At 41.2% G+C, this 16,642-nt stretch overlaps 1 protein-coding gene across 4 annotated transcripts in view; it reads left to right on the forward strand.

Moving 5' to 3' along the window:
• PXDN (peroxidasin) overlaps nucleotides 1-16,642 on the forward strand; it is a 112,022-nt gene that overhangs the window by 82,121 nt on the left and 13,259 nt on the right. For all 4 annotated transcript variants that reach the window (XM_084826729.1, XM_084826728.1, XM_084826727.1 and 1 more), the window contains 4 exons: nucleotides 1,469-2,972; nucleotides 6,803-6,937; nucleotides 8,695-8,903; nucleotides 13,484-13,604. In XM_084826729.1, the coding sequence (XP_084682855.1) occupies nucleotides 1,469-2,972; nucleotides 6,803-6,937; nucleotides 8,695-8,903; nucleotides 13,484-13,604 (1,969 nt within the window). The remainder of the gene's footprint in view (nucleotides 1-1,468; nucleotides 2,973-6,802; nucleotides 6,938-8,694; nucleotides 8,904-13,483; nucleotides 13,605-16,642) is intronic.

The raw sequence follows: 16,642 nt of genomic DNA on the forward strand, positions 1-16,642 counted from the left end.
CCATGTATTAGCCTAACCCCTTGCGGACATCCTCTATATGTGTCAGGATCATGCCAGCCGAGTTTACTCCCCTTAGTGTGCTTGCTGTTCCCTAAGGCGTGCCTGATATCTACATATCTGTATATTTAGTATTAGTATTATTAAGAACTGTATTTCTGATTCTTAACTGAACCAGCTGAAGATGGCTAACACGACAGACTCAGGGTGCAATCCTACAGGATTTCCCCTTGAACAACAGAAACCTCCGATCTCGGGCTGTTGCCAGCAGGACGAGAGGTGTGGCAGAGGCCTTTTTAGCCTTTCTGCCCTCCTCTAGCACTTTTTTTCCTAGACAGGCCTTTGAACCTGTCTGGCTGAGATGCATGCTATGGGCGGGGATGGGGACGAGAGGCCTTTGGATCTGGCCTCTCCTCTCCCTGCCTGCCACCTGCATACCCCTCCCTCCCTCCCTCTCCATCCCAAGATCAGAGCTCAGGAGAGGAGCTGCCACAGAGTTCTGTCTATGGCCGGAGAAGGTAAAATACTAAGTATCCTATAGCCCCTCATACACTGTCCAGGGGCCATAGGATTGCTTTCTAAAAACACAATACTAAAACAATTAGCAAAGTGCGTGATAGAACTACAGAATTAAAGCAGAAGTAGAGGTAAGATCAAATAGCAGGCAGGCAGAAGCCTGGGCAGAATGTGAGGAATTTGTGGAACACATCAGAAACAAAAAAGCCTCAAAACGTAAAGAAGTGTGCCATTAAAATGGAGTAACAATTAAAAGTGGCCCTGAACTGATTAATTTATTTATAGGATTGAACTGATGGGCAGAGCAATCTTGGTGGCCCTGAACTGATTCATTTATTTATAGGATTAAACTGATGGGCAGAACAATCTTGGTGGGGAGTGATGAAGGGAATCTATGCCCCTCACTGGCCTGGGCAGAATGTGTGGGAGGAGGATTTTGCCAGGCTGTCTGGCCTGGTAGATCCATGTATTAACAGTACCCACTCCCACTGAAAGCAATGGGGATGGGTGGGTGGGAGAGAACTGCTACACCAGAGATGGCATAGCTGATCGGTCCGGATTGGGCCCATCAGGAGGAACAGAGAGATCAAGTGGATCCAAAGCTGACTCCTCCCTGCCCCCACCCACAGAACACCCTGATTTGGGGTTTCCTCTTGTTACTGCCAGCAGGAGAACCACCAGTGGCAGCTCTTTTCAAACCCTGGTGCAGCGGGGCATGGTGGAGCTCCCCTCCTCCTGCAGTGCTTCTCGCCACCAGCAGAGGTCAGAGTAGACACCAGTGTGCCATCCTAACCCAGAGTAGAGACACCAGTGTGCCATCCTAACCCCTTCTAGTCATCAACACCACAATGGGGAGAGGATTTGCTCCAAGTCATGTACTCCTGGCATTTGAGACTTTTCCCCAGTATTTCAAAAGGGTTTGATTTTTTCTCTCTCTGTCTCTGATCTGTTTCAGGCTATCACTATAATGATCTTGTATCTCCGCAGTACTTGAACCTGATAGCTAACCTCTCAGGCTGCACTGCCCATAGGCGTGTAAATAACTGTTCAGATATGTGCTATCACCAGAAATACAGAACACATGATGGAACCTGTAATAATCTACAACATCCAATGTGGGGAGCCTCTCTGACAGCTTTTGAACGCTTGCTGAAGTCAGTCTATGAAAACGGATTTAATTTGCCAAGGGGCATCGGAGCGAACAGGCGTTACAATGGTTACACACTTCCAATGCCACGCTTGGTTTCAACTACTCTAATAGGGACTGAAACAATAACCCCTGACGACCAGTTTAGTCATATGCTAATGCAGTGGGGCCAGTTCTTGGATCATGACCTTGACTCCACAGTCGCTGCCCTCAGTGAGGCCCGGTTTTCTGACGGTCAGCATTGCAGTTCAGTGTGTACAAATGACCCTCCCTGTTACTCCATCATGATCCCACCCAATGATCCTCGGGTCAGAAATGGAGCACGCTGCATGTTTTTTGTGCGTTCAAGTCCAGTGTGTGGAAGTGGCATGACGTCTCTCCTCATGAATTCCGTTTACCCACGAGAACAGATCAACCAGCTGACTTCCTATATTGATGCCTCCAATGTATATGGCAGTTCAGAGCATGAGGCACAGGAAATCAGAGACGTAGCAAGTCACAGGGGCCTTCTGAGACAGGGCATTGTACAGAGATCTGGAAAGCCTCTTCTTCCATTTGCTACTGGTCCTCCAACAGAATGTATGAGGGATGAGAATGAGAGCCCGATTCCCTGCTTTTTAGCTGGAGATCATCGCGCCAACGAACAACTGGGGCTCACAAGCATGCATACGCTGTGGTTTAGAGAACACAATAGAATTGCCACAGAATTATTGAAACTCAACCCGCACTGGGATGGTGATACAATATATCATGAAACACGCAAAATTGTTGGTGCAGAAATGCAACACATAACGTACAGCCACTGGCTACCTAAAATCTTGGGAGAGGTAGGCTTGAAGATGCTTGGTGAATATAAAGGTTATGATCCCAACATTAATTCTGGAATAACTAATGAGTTTGCAACTGCCGCTTTTAGGTTTGGTCACACATTGATCAATCCCATACTGTATCGGCTGGATGAAAACTTTGAAACAATTCCACAAGGACATATACCTCTTCATAAGGCATTCTTCTCTCCATTTCGGATTGTAAACGAAGGAGGTATTGATCCACTTCTAAGAGGGTTGTTTGGTGTTGCTGGTAAGATGCGTGTGACATCACAGTTGCTCAATACAGAACTGACAGAGAGGCTCTTCTCCATGGCACGAGCGGTAGCTTTAGATCTAGCTTCTATGAATATTCAAAGAGGCAGAGATCATGGAATCCCACCTTACCATGATTTTAGAGTTTACTGCAACCTTTCTTCAGCACACACATTTGAAGATTTGAAAAATGAAGTTAAGAATCCCGAGATCAGAGAGAAACTCAGGAGGTGAGCTCCAGATAAAAGTGATATTTTTCCTTAGAATGTTTCTGAGATGTTTTTAAAAGAGAGATGAACATCTCAATCCATAGTTACTTTCTGGTGGTGCTCTCCTTTGTGTTTACTTCCCTCTTTATCTCAGCAGAGGAACCAGATCCTTTTTTTTTTACTTCTTTGTGTGGAGATTTGAGCCTCCTTCACATGTTACACATATTTTGCAGTTACCGGAGAGCAGGCCTGCATTGCTGGCCCACATCCAAGGAGATCTAAAGCTTTCCCCTGCAAACATCCACACTTGATGCAGAGGTGTAACAGTATAACACCTTTTCCCAGTAACTGTATAATGTGTTAGAAGGTGTTGGTCCCTCTGCTACAATAAATGGGATCGATCCTTCGGGTAGAGAACTCCTATGCTACCCATGTACCAGCAGGACCCACGCCTAGCACAATCTGGAAAAGGGTATTTCTGCCTGTTTCCAGTTGCTTTAAAAACTGCTAGCTCCTGCCAGCAGTTATTAAAGCAACCGGAAACAGGCAGAAATGCTATTTCCCAGAATCAGGGAGGTCAGGAGAGCTCGCAGAAGGATCCCTCTAGCAGTGGGTCCTGCTAGCACAAGGGAATGAACAGGAGTGCAGCAGTATATGATACTGCATGCTGTGTGCACTTTTGAGCACTGTTCTGTGCTCATCTTTTGGCACAAACAAATTCTGTCAAGCTAACACAAAGCACTAGAAATGATGAGAACTTCTATTGGTAGCAAATCAAGTTTCATAGATGAGCTTCTTAGCTAGCATGGCAAAAACGTAATGGTTGCAACTGTCCAGAAATCATAGTTGATATCAATAAGCTGTAGGCTCAATATTTAATTCAAAGTACAGTCAAAAGATAATAATTATAACCATGTCAGAGATCAATACAACTTGGTTTCCCCCATTGCAGTCTCTAAGGTTCAGCATACAGGGCAAAGGGATCAAATAATTTCTGGCATAAACCAGCCCAGGCAGTCAAAGACAAGGGTTCTAGAAAAAGACCTAAGTAAATCCACACATGCAGAGATTTAGTCCAACCATGAGATCTTTGTTGGTACTTCCATAACGTATGGGTCAACACATATCAAATCCAAGAGTTAAAACATAGGTTCAAGAGTAAGTCCAAAGTAAACCCCCACACAGAGAGATTTAGAGGACCATAGCTTCTACTTTGGTATCTCAGTGCCACATGGGTCAAGGCATAGAAAAATCCAAGATAAGTCCAAACCAGCAGGCCGTCTATTGAAGATGAAGATACACAATCCATAGCAACCAAGAATTCAGGGTCTATGAAAAGTATAACGATAGATTCCATGGCAGGTTCTTAATGATTCACAGATCAAACACAATTCAGGTGAAACAGACTAAAGTCCAGGTGAGATGTTTCTCGCAGCTCAGATGGAGAGAAGTCCAAAACATGGAGGGTTACAGGCAGTTTATGACAGGTGGTAATGACGGGCAATAAAAGATGGACAGTAAAGACAAAGTTCCCAGCACAGGCTGTCAGCCTGAGCACCTACTTAAAAGCAAGGGTGGGGCTGCAGTAATACACCTCCAACAATCTAATTGATGAGGGATCTTGACCAGTAAACGAGCCCTACACCAAACAGGGCATTTCTATCGACCTGTGTGACACCTATGAACCCCCCCCCCCACTAGTTTCTCTTGGAGATGCTGTTAGCTATCTTAAGTATAGGTGTGACATTCAAGGTCGAAAGCTAGCAGCTGGTTGGGAGTGACTCACCACACCTTGCTTTCCTCTGACAGAGATAAGCTCACATTTAAACTGACATTCCACAGGCGGATTAACCCCAAACTAGGCCCCCTCCCTCTCTGCCTCTTGCCATTACCCAAATCAGTAGGCATAGCCAAACTCTTAGTCCCTGGGCTTCTCACTACTGAACTGGGTTCCAAACCCTTCCAGACCACTTCTGAACAGATTCTGACTGTAAACTATACAGCCCGCTGCAGCAACAAGCAGTCACATACCTGTAACACATTGATAGACTGAGTAAAAAAGAAAACACAGAAGTATCTACAGACTGACCTACAATGAAAAAGAAGTACGTTTGGGAACTAAAAATTCCTAACACATTTTTTAAAAAGAATACCAACCCTCTGTTTTGTTTAAGTTACATAGTTTTAATATGCTTAATTTTCATGGCAATGTGTTCATATAATATGTATAGGTAATATATAATATTATATGATGCCAATGTGTTCATATAATATGTATAGGTAATATATAATATTATATGATGCCAATGTGTTCATATTATATATGTGTGTGTATAGACACACACACACACATAATATACATACAAACAAAGAGCTATTGGGTGGTATAGAAATATAATCAATACCATGAAATAAATACATACATAGACTAGTGCTTGATACCACTGCACTCAGGTAAAAGTAGGAAGACCATTTTGCATATACATAAATAATGGCAAAATGTTGTTCCCGCTTTTGCCTGAGTGCTGAGTAGCACCAGTCTCATAGCAGGTAATTGCCCACCACCAACATACACACAGCAGGACCCATTCTGTATTTGTATACATAGAATAGCTACTATTCCACATGTATAAACTCTCTACCATGCACACAGCCTCATTGCTGGGGTGATAATATGCCACATTGAGGGCTATAGTAGCACAGCAATCTCCATTTGTATGATCGGTTTTACCTCCCATAAGTAAAATAAAATAGACGTGTGTGAAGAATGCTAAAACTTGACGATGATGATTGATTGATTGATTGACTCTTTGAGTAGAAAACTCCCTTTGACCAGGGTCCAAAGACCCATGAAAACTAGTTCTGTGAGCCCAAGGGAGCTGTCTTTTTTCCCTTGAACCACAGCTCTCCATTTTACATGGCAAAGTACTTATGAAAATGAGGAGAGTATCCAAAGTGGTTTGTGATATGCCGGGGGAATCCACTGTTAAAAAAAAAGACACACATTCTCCAGGATTACAGTAAGCTCTCTGAAGCAGTTCTTTCAGTGCTGGACTGAGTAGTGTTGTTGGGTTCACTGACCAAAACATAAAATACAGAAGAAGTTATACAGTAGTTTTATTGAACCAACTAATGTTTAAAATATTGGGAGAGAACTTCTGAATTACACCAAAGGTGTACGCAACCTTGCTTCAAAATTTAGCCCAGTGCTTCACTGGTAAAATAAAAATAAACTAGGGCTCAAACACAGCTATAAACTGCTGATTAATCCTAGAGATGTGGGGTCAATCTCTGCGGAGAGAGAGGCACTCTGTGCCAGTCCAAACATATTCTTGTCCAGTCAACAGGTGCAGAAAAAGAAGATTGGAGGTCTGGTACTTAAAAGATATTCCAGAGCTGAACCTGTTGAGTAGTGGCTCCAATTAGGTCCTACCCACAAATACTCAGAAGCAAGGCAGCAAAAAGAAAAATTGAGCAAGAAAATTGAGAGCCAGTGTGGCGTAGTGGTGAGAGTGTTGGAATGGGAGCTGGGAGATCTAGGTTCTAGTCCCCCCTTGGCCATGGAAGCTCACTGGGCGACTTTGGGCCAGTCACAGACTCTCAGCCCAGCCTACCTCACAAGGTTGTTGTTGTGAGGCTAAAATGGAGAGGAACAAGATAATGTAAGCCGCCTTGGGTTCTTTGTGAGAGGAAAAAAGGTGGGATATAAATATAATAAATAAATAATTTAACAAAACCAGACAAGTGTCTTTCCATCTGCAATGGTGTGAAATTTCAGCTGGAGTTCTGAAATGCAGTATAATTCTGAATTCATATATATCATCCACAATCATTTATCTTTCTTATGATAGATTATATGGTTCACCACTGAATATAGATTTATTTCCTGCTCTTATGGTAGAAGATCTAGTTCCTGGTAGCAGGTTGGGACCAACACTGATGTGTCTCTTGAGCACACAATTTAAACGTCTCCGAGATGGAGACAGGTAAGTTTTTTGTGTAAAACCAGTAATTTTTCCATTTTAAGAGTAATAAACTATAACGACCTTGTTCATACAACACAACAGTCCACTGTGGGTTAATTTACTGTGGGGCCTATCACATCATGCCAAGGACCCGTGGGAACCATTTTTGCATGGTGCCTGCATGCTTGCCATGGGTTGTCGTGTCATGCAAACCCAGGTGGCAGAGGTTGTTTGAGGGTTAGACAACCCTCAAATAACCCATGGTTTGTTTTATGGTTATTTAAGGGTTGTCTAACCCTCCAACAACCCCTGCCACCTGGGTTTGCAAGACACAGCAAACCTAGTGTATGTCTGCCTGTCCATCCCCTCCCCCTCATCTTTAGTTAGACTGGCGGCTGTGATAGTGGGCTAGAGTCGGTTAGTCCAGGAGGAGGAAAAGGTCAGGAAAGTGGTAGGCAAAAAAGACAGGAGCCCTTATTGGTGAGCTTTGTGTGCATTAGGGCCAGGCAGAAGATGGATGAAGATCTACTGTTAGATCACTGAATAATTTGCAGTAGGTCAGCAAGGGTTTCTGACTTAAAGTTGTTTAATAATAGCAACAACCCCCCTAACTGTTGAAGTGAGGAAAGCTTTTCGTGGTGGAGGGGGAGCAGTAGTAGATTTTTGTGAAAAGACCTTGAATTCAGTGATCTTGGTATAGCTGATGGAGTGCACAGGTCATTGGCACCATGCCCTGAGCCACCATTTTGTATCTGGCTCTGGTTAGTGGGCATCAGGGTTGAACGTCCAGTAAAAAACAAAGTAGATCCTGCAGCCCTTCGGTCTGCCTATCCCTGATGTAGATTACTTTGTCCCTTCTCCTCCTATGAGTTATATTGTTTTCCCTGCTGTGCCCATTTTCCTTTTCTGCCATGAAACCTGTAATGCTTCCTTACATAGGGGGATAAGCCATGCTTAATAAAACAATATAGACAGAATTTTCGTATCACTCCAGTTACAATGCTTTTCAATGGAGTTTTTTCTCAGTCACTTGTGAGTCATCAAGTGCCAAGTACTAGAAATCAAGTGACGTACACGCATATGTGAAATATCTCTTAAGGCCATTACCAGTGTGAGTTTGTAGATAGGACAATTACAGTGCAATCTATACATGTCCACATAGAAGTAACCCCCACTGAGTTCAGTGGGACTTACTCCCAGGTAAGTGTATATAGCAGCCTTTCCCAGGCTGGTACGTTCCAGATTTTTGGATTACAGCTCCTGTCAGCCCCAGCCAGCATGGCCAGTGGTCTAGAATGTTGGTAGTTATTGTCCAAAATATCCAGAGGCCACCAGGTTGGGGAAGGCTCGTATATAGGATTGCAGCCTTAAAGTTCTTGAATTAAAGAGACCATTTCTAATTCCTCAGTGGTGCACAAGGTATTACTGAGATCTTGCAGCCCATTTCGGTTATCCATGTTGAGTTAGGATTTATTCAGATAGCATTAAAATGTAAACTAGGAAGATGTGCCATGATTTAAAGAGTGTTTAATTGGCTGAGGAAATACGATTGATTCTACAAATATGTCAGGAGAACCAACCCTGTAAAGGGGGAGATAATAATATAAAAACCAATTATGCTATTAAATACATCAGTTCTTTCTTGATTCTATTAATATAAGTATACATACAATCAATATTTTGCATAATGTTGAATTCTGTTCTCTAATAGAACTCTTTATTATTTTTTAAATTGATAATTGTCCAAGAATTTATTCTTACTTTATGTGAGACTACAGGTTATGGCATGAGAACCCTGGTGTGTTTAGTCCACCTCAGTTGACTCAGATCAAGCAGTCATCCCTTGCCAGAATTCTGTGTGACAATGGTGACAACATAACTAGAGTGCAACGTGATGTTTTTAGAGTGGCTGAGTTCCCACATGGATACGGAAGCTGTGATGAAATTCCTAAAGTGGATCTCAGGATGTGGCAAGATTGCTGTGAAGGTATGTCTGTGTACGCACACACACACAGTTTTGAAATTACTTTGAAAATGCCAGGTATACATTTTTCAAATAAAATTAAATAGATATGCTGTATAGGTATTGGGCAGAGAAACAAGTTAAAGAATATCTGTTACCAAGTTGCCCTGTCAAATTAACTATTTCCAAGACATTCTCAGTCTCCTTCTTGTACAAATCCTCTTGAGTGTGATATAAACCATAAATTGTCTGACTTGGAAAAGGGAGACCTGGGTTCAAATCTCAGCTTAACCATGAAGTTAATTGGGAGACCATGGATGAGTCACCAGTGTCACAAAGCTAATGTCAGTGGAAAATTTTACAGTCCCCGTGTAAGCCGCCTTAACATCCTTGGCAGAAAGATGCTATATGCATCTGATACACAGATGTTTTTTAGGCGTTGTGAATTAGTTGTCCGTACTTGAGAAACCTGAACAACATATTAATAACACATATCATGTTAATTTGAGACTAGCATGCTCGCACTTATTGCCATACCCCCTCTGAGCTTCAATAAGTGCTCACCTGTCCTCGTCCATAAAAGTCTATGGTTTGCACTGTTTGCAGTGAAGTTTACACTTATCTCTGCCACAGTGCCACTAGCCAATTAGTTCCCCCTAGCCTCTTCCCAAGCAAAGGAACTTTGAGAAGGGTGAGAGAAACCAGCAGTGGGGAGGTCTCACTTAGAGACCAGAGAGGACTTGCTGGCCTCTCCTTGATTCAAAATGATGCTCTGGAGCTACACATCAGATTTGTAGTTCTCTTTGCCTTCCCAATTTAATTTTGGAGGCAGGGGAAGATGCTAATCCCATGTGCTTCTGTCACAGAGTATGACTGTAACATGTATTGTTGATATGAATACATTGTATTTCATAGGAGTGCTGTTACTACTTATCTGTGTATGCTAACTGTAAGTGATTAGTTCTCTGTGTGTGTTGTGAGATAACCGTGAGTAATGGAATGTATTCTTAGAAATAAGAGAAACCATTCTTAGAAATGGAGCAAGATTGACACAAGTGGGTCAGTCACGTACTGGAACCAGAAAGCTGCTTAGCTAAGCAGGGATACCTTCATCTAAGTGTTACTGGTGTCAATAGCAAACCTGGCTACATTGAGAAAAATAGGAATAGTGGTATGAGCAGGTCCAAAACTTGGGATGAGGTCATCATCCACATAGAAATGAGGATGACTTCATCCCAGAGAGATCTTTGGAAAATGAGAAGCCTACCAAACATGTTTACCTAAGCTCTGCAAACCGTGCTTGCCAGATAGGTAACTATACGATCTTAATAATGACTGCTTTGTTCATTAAGAAAAATTGAACTTTAATTTTACTAAGAAACATGCTAGCCACGATTTCTATTATGCTTCTAATCATCCTGATTGCATAGTATGTAGCAATGTATTTTGCTTTGTTTCATCGTTTCAAAGATTTGTTATTCTCTAATACTGTTTGAGCAATAAATACATATTTTGTAGTACCACTTTGTGTTATTTAGCTTGAGAGAAGTTTCAAAAACACAACCCAAGTAAACTAATTCTTGATGCCCAGAACACTCAGCTAGATTCATAAATCTGCTGCTGAGTGAGGTCTGTCCATATCACTGCAGTTTTCTCTCTCAGTCATGTGAGTCATAGACACACTCGTTCAAGTTTGAAAAACGAGCTATTCAGATGGAGCAGAAAGAAGTTACCCATCTCACTTCAACAGGAAAAATAATCCTCAACATGCTTAGGACCTCCATTTCCCATTAGGGAGGGACCAGCAATTCCCCCACCCTCTGTGCCCACTTCTCAAAGATAAGTTTTGTTGTTGTTTGAGAAGGGAGTAGGAGTACTGGGCAGGATGACTGGCAGAGATGAACCCTATTTTGAGTGAGAGGTATTGTGAAGGGGTCTGGGTTCTATTCAAAAGGAGGTTGAGCTTTCTGAACTGGGGGAATTTATATTTTGAGCTCTTCCAATTCCAAATTTTTCCCCATCGCTACTTAGCTGTGCCTTTGCTTTTTTCCATAACAGTCAACGGAAGCCATTCACTATTTTGAGACAAGGAAGTACAGGCCATTATACTGCTAGTTTATATATTAATTTGGTTACCATGTTATAACATGAAAAAGCAAAGATATCTGTGCTGGCCCGTGAGAAAAAAATTTAAAATCCACAGTTGCAGGTATCAGATACCTGCAACACCTACCACTTCATTCAGTCTGCAGCTTCCATTTTCAGACTGGGTCTGGCCAGATGTTTGGACTTTTCTGTTTTGTTCCCCAACCCCTGCTTTTTGTACCACCTAGTCTGATGAAGAGTTCTGGAGAACTCAAAAGCTTGTACATTTTTGTGGAATTTTGGTTGGTCCTAGTAAAGGTATTAGGACCAACCAAAATTCCAACTGTGTATTTTGCCCAACTGTATATTTTGCATACTAGAACAGCAACACCGTGGTGAAAGTTATTATCCAGACTAATATTCTGCTTTCTATATTGCTAGTTTATACATTAAAAACAAATATTATCTCTGTGAACAAGCATTTCTCATCATAGTACAATTCAAATTCAACAATTTGGTCAGTGTTTATACTGTAAATTGTTAGGCTTTTGTTGGGTCGTTATTCTTGCAATATTCTGTGGTCGAATGTATCTATTTTTATTATTCTTTCTGCTTTCCTCACCCCTAAATATTTTTCCAGGATAGATATTAAATTATGTTTTTTATTGAAATTTGTCTTTTCCTGTAACATTTATCAAAATGTCAGAATAATAATTATAATACACACACACACACACACACATATACAGAAAGTAGCTCTTCTTCTGCATAATTACAAAAACAGAATACTAGTTTGGCCAAAAATTTTCACCACATTGCTGTTCTGAAATGGTTATCAAATTCTCATTCTCTCTCTCTCTCTCTCCAAGATGCTAAATAAGTCAACATCTTTTTTTGTTTGTTCCTTAACGACTGATATCTATTCCTTGTTGAGCTTTACCTAAATATATTCCTTAAAGCATCACATCAGCCCTCTCAAACTACAGACCTGCATAGAGATGCCCTCTGAAGGGATGTATTCAGAATCATAGTTTCAGGTGAAGAACTGTGATGAACAAACCTTCCTTCGGCATTATATAGTTTATATCCATGTAATATTCCATTCCACCCTCAGCCAGGAAATCTGCTATAGAAAAGCTCTCCACAATCCTAGTCCACAGTTGTGACCTCCCACACTATTCAAGATCACATAATATTCTCTGCTCATCTTATATATTATTTATTGGTGATTTGCCAGAGCAATATCTTGGATCCTTCATTGCCCTTATGTTTACAGAAAGGACTCTAGCCCAGAAGACGCTCTCACTGGTGGAAGGGTGGCACACAATTTTTGCTAAACTCCCTTCCCCTGCAGTTTTCCGTGCCACACTATTCCAGAGGGTCCCCCAAACCACTTGAGCACATTTTCAAAGAGCATAAATGGTTGCAGGGGGAATGAGAAACCAGTGAAAATCCCTCTCCCACCATCTGCCCGTGGGAGCATCCAGTGCACAAAAGTTTCACTCTCAGGTATTTAGAAGCCAAGCCACTGTTATCTGTGTTTTTACCCATCCGCCTTATTCTCTGCCCTTCCCATCTCGTCATGGGATAAAGTACTGCACCCACAAACAGAACTACTCAACTTCAATGCATAGCTTCCCTACCCTCTATGAAGTGAATCAATGGGAGGGCTCCCCTTCTACATGAACCACTGCACCTATCCTTCTGAAACTTGGCACTTTTCTTACTTAGGGACACCTCTAGACTGTCTTGTCATGTTCAGAAGAGTGGTCCACAAGGAACACAAGGGGATAAGCATATTCCCCTCAACATGTCAAGGCTGCTCTTGCACACAAAGAACTGCAGCTATTTTTCTTACATTTGGCATGCTTGATCCGCTCAGAAGGGGCAACTATCTTGTGGTTTTCATCCAATTCTGCTTAGAAATAAAAAAGTTATTAGCAGTTCCCTTAAAGTAAATAATAAAAAATACAAAGGCACATAGCACAAAAGCTCCACCACCTATATATCTGATATTTGGCAGGCTTAGTCCCCTCCTAATGGGCTACTATGCCTGCAAATATCATCCAATTCTGACCAAGAAAAAGATGTTATAGCAGTTTTTGAATTTCCCATGATAATCAATGGGAAGCATGAAGCATCGGATTTCCAAACCTTAGCTCAGGTTCAGTACCAAGTTGAAGCAGCTAACTCCCAATTACAAATCCATCCATGCAGAAGTGGGCATTTTTCCAAAACACCAAATTGGGGTTGAAGTCAGAGCGAGTGCGGGGGCTGGGGGGGCTGTGCACATCCCAACTATAGAGTTTAATTCCATTGTCAGTCTCTCTTTCTCAAAGGCACTTGATATTTCAATGAAAGGTTTGGGGAGAGGGGATCATATTTATTTTTTTGCATGCAATAATTTCCCATGCTAGGAGAAGGGACTATTAAAACCCTCTTATATTTTATTGGGCATGATACATTTTTAAAACCCGAAGTGTTATTTATATAACTCATAACACCCTGTTTCATTTCAGACTGTAGAACTAGAGGACAATTCAACGCATTCTCTTACCACTTCCGAGGAAGACGTTCTCTTGATTATAGTTTTCGTGAAGACAAGCCTTCAAAGAACATGAAAATGTCAAGAACAACAAGGTAAATATTTTTAAAGTAATTGCAATATGTAGACATATATTGTTATTGTGACAAATTAGATTCTGGTAGCCTGTAACACAGAGGTCTTTGAATAATTGCAAGCAAGTCTTTATCAGATCCAAATCCAGGTACTCATTTAGGTGCTCTCTGATTTATTCCTTGTTCTTTAGCATGTGAATTTTAGGAATGTGTCCATATCTTACCAAATAGGAGGTGATCTTGTCTTAGTTGTGTCCAAAACCGATATTCCTTGCATTTCAAGTGCTTCATAATTCATAAGATAAATAGTTTAAAAACAGTTCTTCCATTACTGTTGTATCACAAACAAATGTTCAAGATCCTGATTTCACTTATAGAGATTTATGTTAGGACACAGACAAAAAATTGAGGACAAATATATGGTATTAGCATTGCAGTGTTGGCCATATGAAAAGTAGCTCTGTACCAAAATTGGTCATTTTTTATTGTTGTTTGAAATGTTGTGTACAGCTTCCATATATTAGGATAAAGAGGTTTTCTTCTTGCACATAAGGAAGTAAGCCAGCTTCACAACCAGTACTTTTATTATTATAACCAGAGCTCATTGAAATTAATCCACTGATAGATACAAGTTTTTAACCTTTTCTCATAATCATTTCCATAAAGGGTAAAAATTCACATGACACACCCATGTGGTAGGTTTTATGCTTATCCTTCCTAAGATGCATGCACTGGGTACTAGACTATGTTTCATATTTTAAAGCAGGGGTGGGCAACTTGTGGCTCTTGAGATATTGTTGGACTGCAACTCACATCATCCCTTACCGTTGGCTTTCGTGACTAGAGCTGCTAGGACCGCTAGTTGAAGTCCAACAACATCTGGAGTTGTTGGACTGCAAATTGCCCACCCTGTTTTAAAGTTTTAAAATACAGATCGTTGTGGATCTAACAGCAAAGGTGAACTGGGGTGTGGGGTGGGGGGAGAACAGTGTGAGAAATACAATTATGCTGTTTCCATTTGGAAATGCTTGTGTGTAGAAACACCATTTTGGCATTACCAAGAAGTCCATCTATGACAATTTTCTGACTGCTTTGCTAAACATATTTTCAGAAGGTGGGTAGAGAAATGTAATGTCAGAAGTGACCCTGAATGCACTGTGAAACCAGAATGTTAATTCCTTCCAGCTGAAGTATAAAGTTTCCCGAATATAAATTATTAGCTTTTAAATATGAAATATTTAGCAAAATATTCAAAGTACTGCTCTACAGGGGAAGCCTCAGAAAAGTGAATAAATGTGTATGTCAGAATATCAATTCAAGAACAGGATGATTGGTTTATTTCATCAGTGCAACAAACCCTAGTCATGTGTGTATAAGATGGCAGCGTTTCTGATAGGCAGGTAAAAATACATGTCCCATTAATGTACAGGGCTATTTGAAGTATGGATAAATAAGGTGCCCTCAGCCTTTCAATGGCTCATAAGGGATTGTCCTTTCCATCATGAGAGCATGATGAAAATACGTTAGTAAGCTAAAAGCTGTACTTTCTCTGGTTTGGCTGGGTGACGGTGGATTTGCCTTCAGTATGATAGCAGGTGACAGATGTGCTCAAAAACGTGAGTGGTACACTCTGTAACAGTTTCAGATTTGTAAAATAGCCTTCAGGTTGCAAAACCTGTGATATGATATCATGTTTGGATATTAGCCAGTATAAACATTTGCTAGTGTTTCATATTTTAAAGTTTAAAAGCACTGAACAGGTCATTCAATAAGTCTTCCATTTTAATTTGTTTCTGAATAAGTCATTTAATATATGCTTGTTTCCAGAGAGAGGTAAAAAGGGGGGCAAAAGACAGGACAGAATGAAAACAAATGTCTATATGTTGCACAGCACCATGAAACAAACATAAACTGGTTTTATAGCTTATTCCAGGGTTAGGCAACCTTTTGGGGCACATTCAACAATTTGATAAACTGTCCTGGGCACCACCGCTAAACAGCTGCCCTGGCAGCCATGGCAAAGGACAAGTAACCTACCCCAAAATTTGTGTACAAGGCATAGGCAGACCCTCAGAGTGGGGTCTGAGCCCTGACACACTAAACAACTCATTTGGACCCACAGTTTTCAGCACCAACTAAAACCTATTTCAAAGCAAAAGTTATTATTTATTTTTTTAAGTAGGAGAGGTGGGGCACCTTGGTGGGTGCCAAGAAAGGTGTCTGAAGGCAGATTGGTGCCCACAGGCACCACGTTGCATACCTTTGGTTTATTTTCATTACTTTTCCCCTCTGTGAGCTATAAAGAGATCCAAGCTCAGGTTCTTAATTTCATTGATAATCATGTTTAGAAGCAAGTATGCATCTGTACAGTAAAAATTCCCACTCTACTGTCCCTATAATATGAAGGGTGAAATCCAGTGTTGTGCATGTGGACTTGCACTCATACAATACAACTTTCCTTTCTTTCTCCCTGAAGGCCCTAGCACACACATACACACCCCAAATCTGCTGTGTTGGGTCCCCCAATCTTCCAGAGTAGATTTTGTGGGCAGGCTGCAGGGCAGAAAGGGAATAGTCTCCCTTCTCTTGTGCTTATGGAAGCCATCCCATCAGCAGGAGGAGCTAATTAGATACAACTCAGTATTCTATGATTGGCAAAGTAAAATTACTTCTACTCTCTCTGCTCTCCAAATAAAATGGCCATTCTATGCCCTAGTAGTAGGACTTCTTTCAGTGATGGAATGTGAAGAAGTAGTGAATAGTACCACAAAATATTTGAGTTCTGGCTGACAGTATACAAAGCTTTGATCCATTTTGGGGACTGTTATGATGGTCACAAGGGCTGGCAGTGTATGCCCCTCCTTCTCCAACCCTTTTACAGTACAGAGGGCTCGGCTTATAGCAACAAGGAACAATGGGAAAAACACCTTGGGATCTTAGGTCCAGATCCTATACTCTCTTGGTTTTCTCTTTAGAATCAAAGAATTCCACTCTATTTTAAGTGTTTCTAAACTTTATAAATAAAATAGAATAAATGTGCTTAAATCTGAGCTTTTGCT

Source organism: Heloderma suspectum, chromosome 1 (genome assembly GCF_057233095.1).
Source record: "Heloderma suspectum isolate Gila_16-S chromosome 1, 16-S_ref, whole genome shotgun sequence".
NCBI lineage: Eukaryota > Metazoa > Chordata > Lepidosauria > Squamata > Helodermatidae > Heloderma > Heloderma suspectum.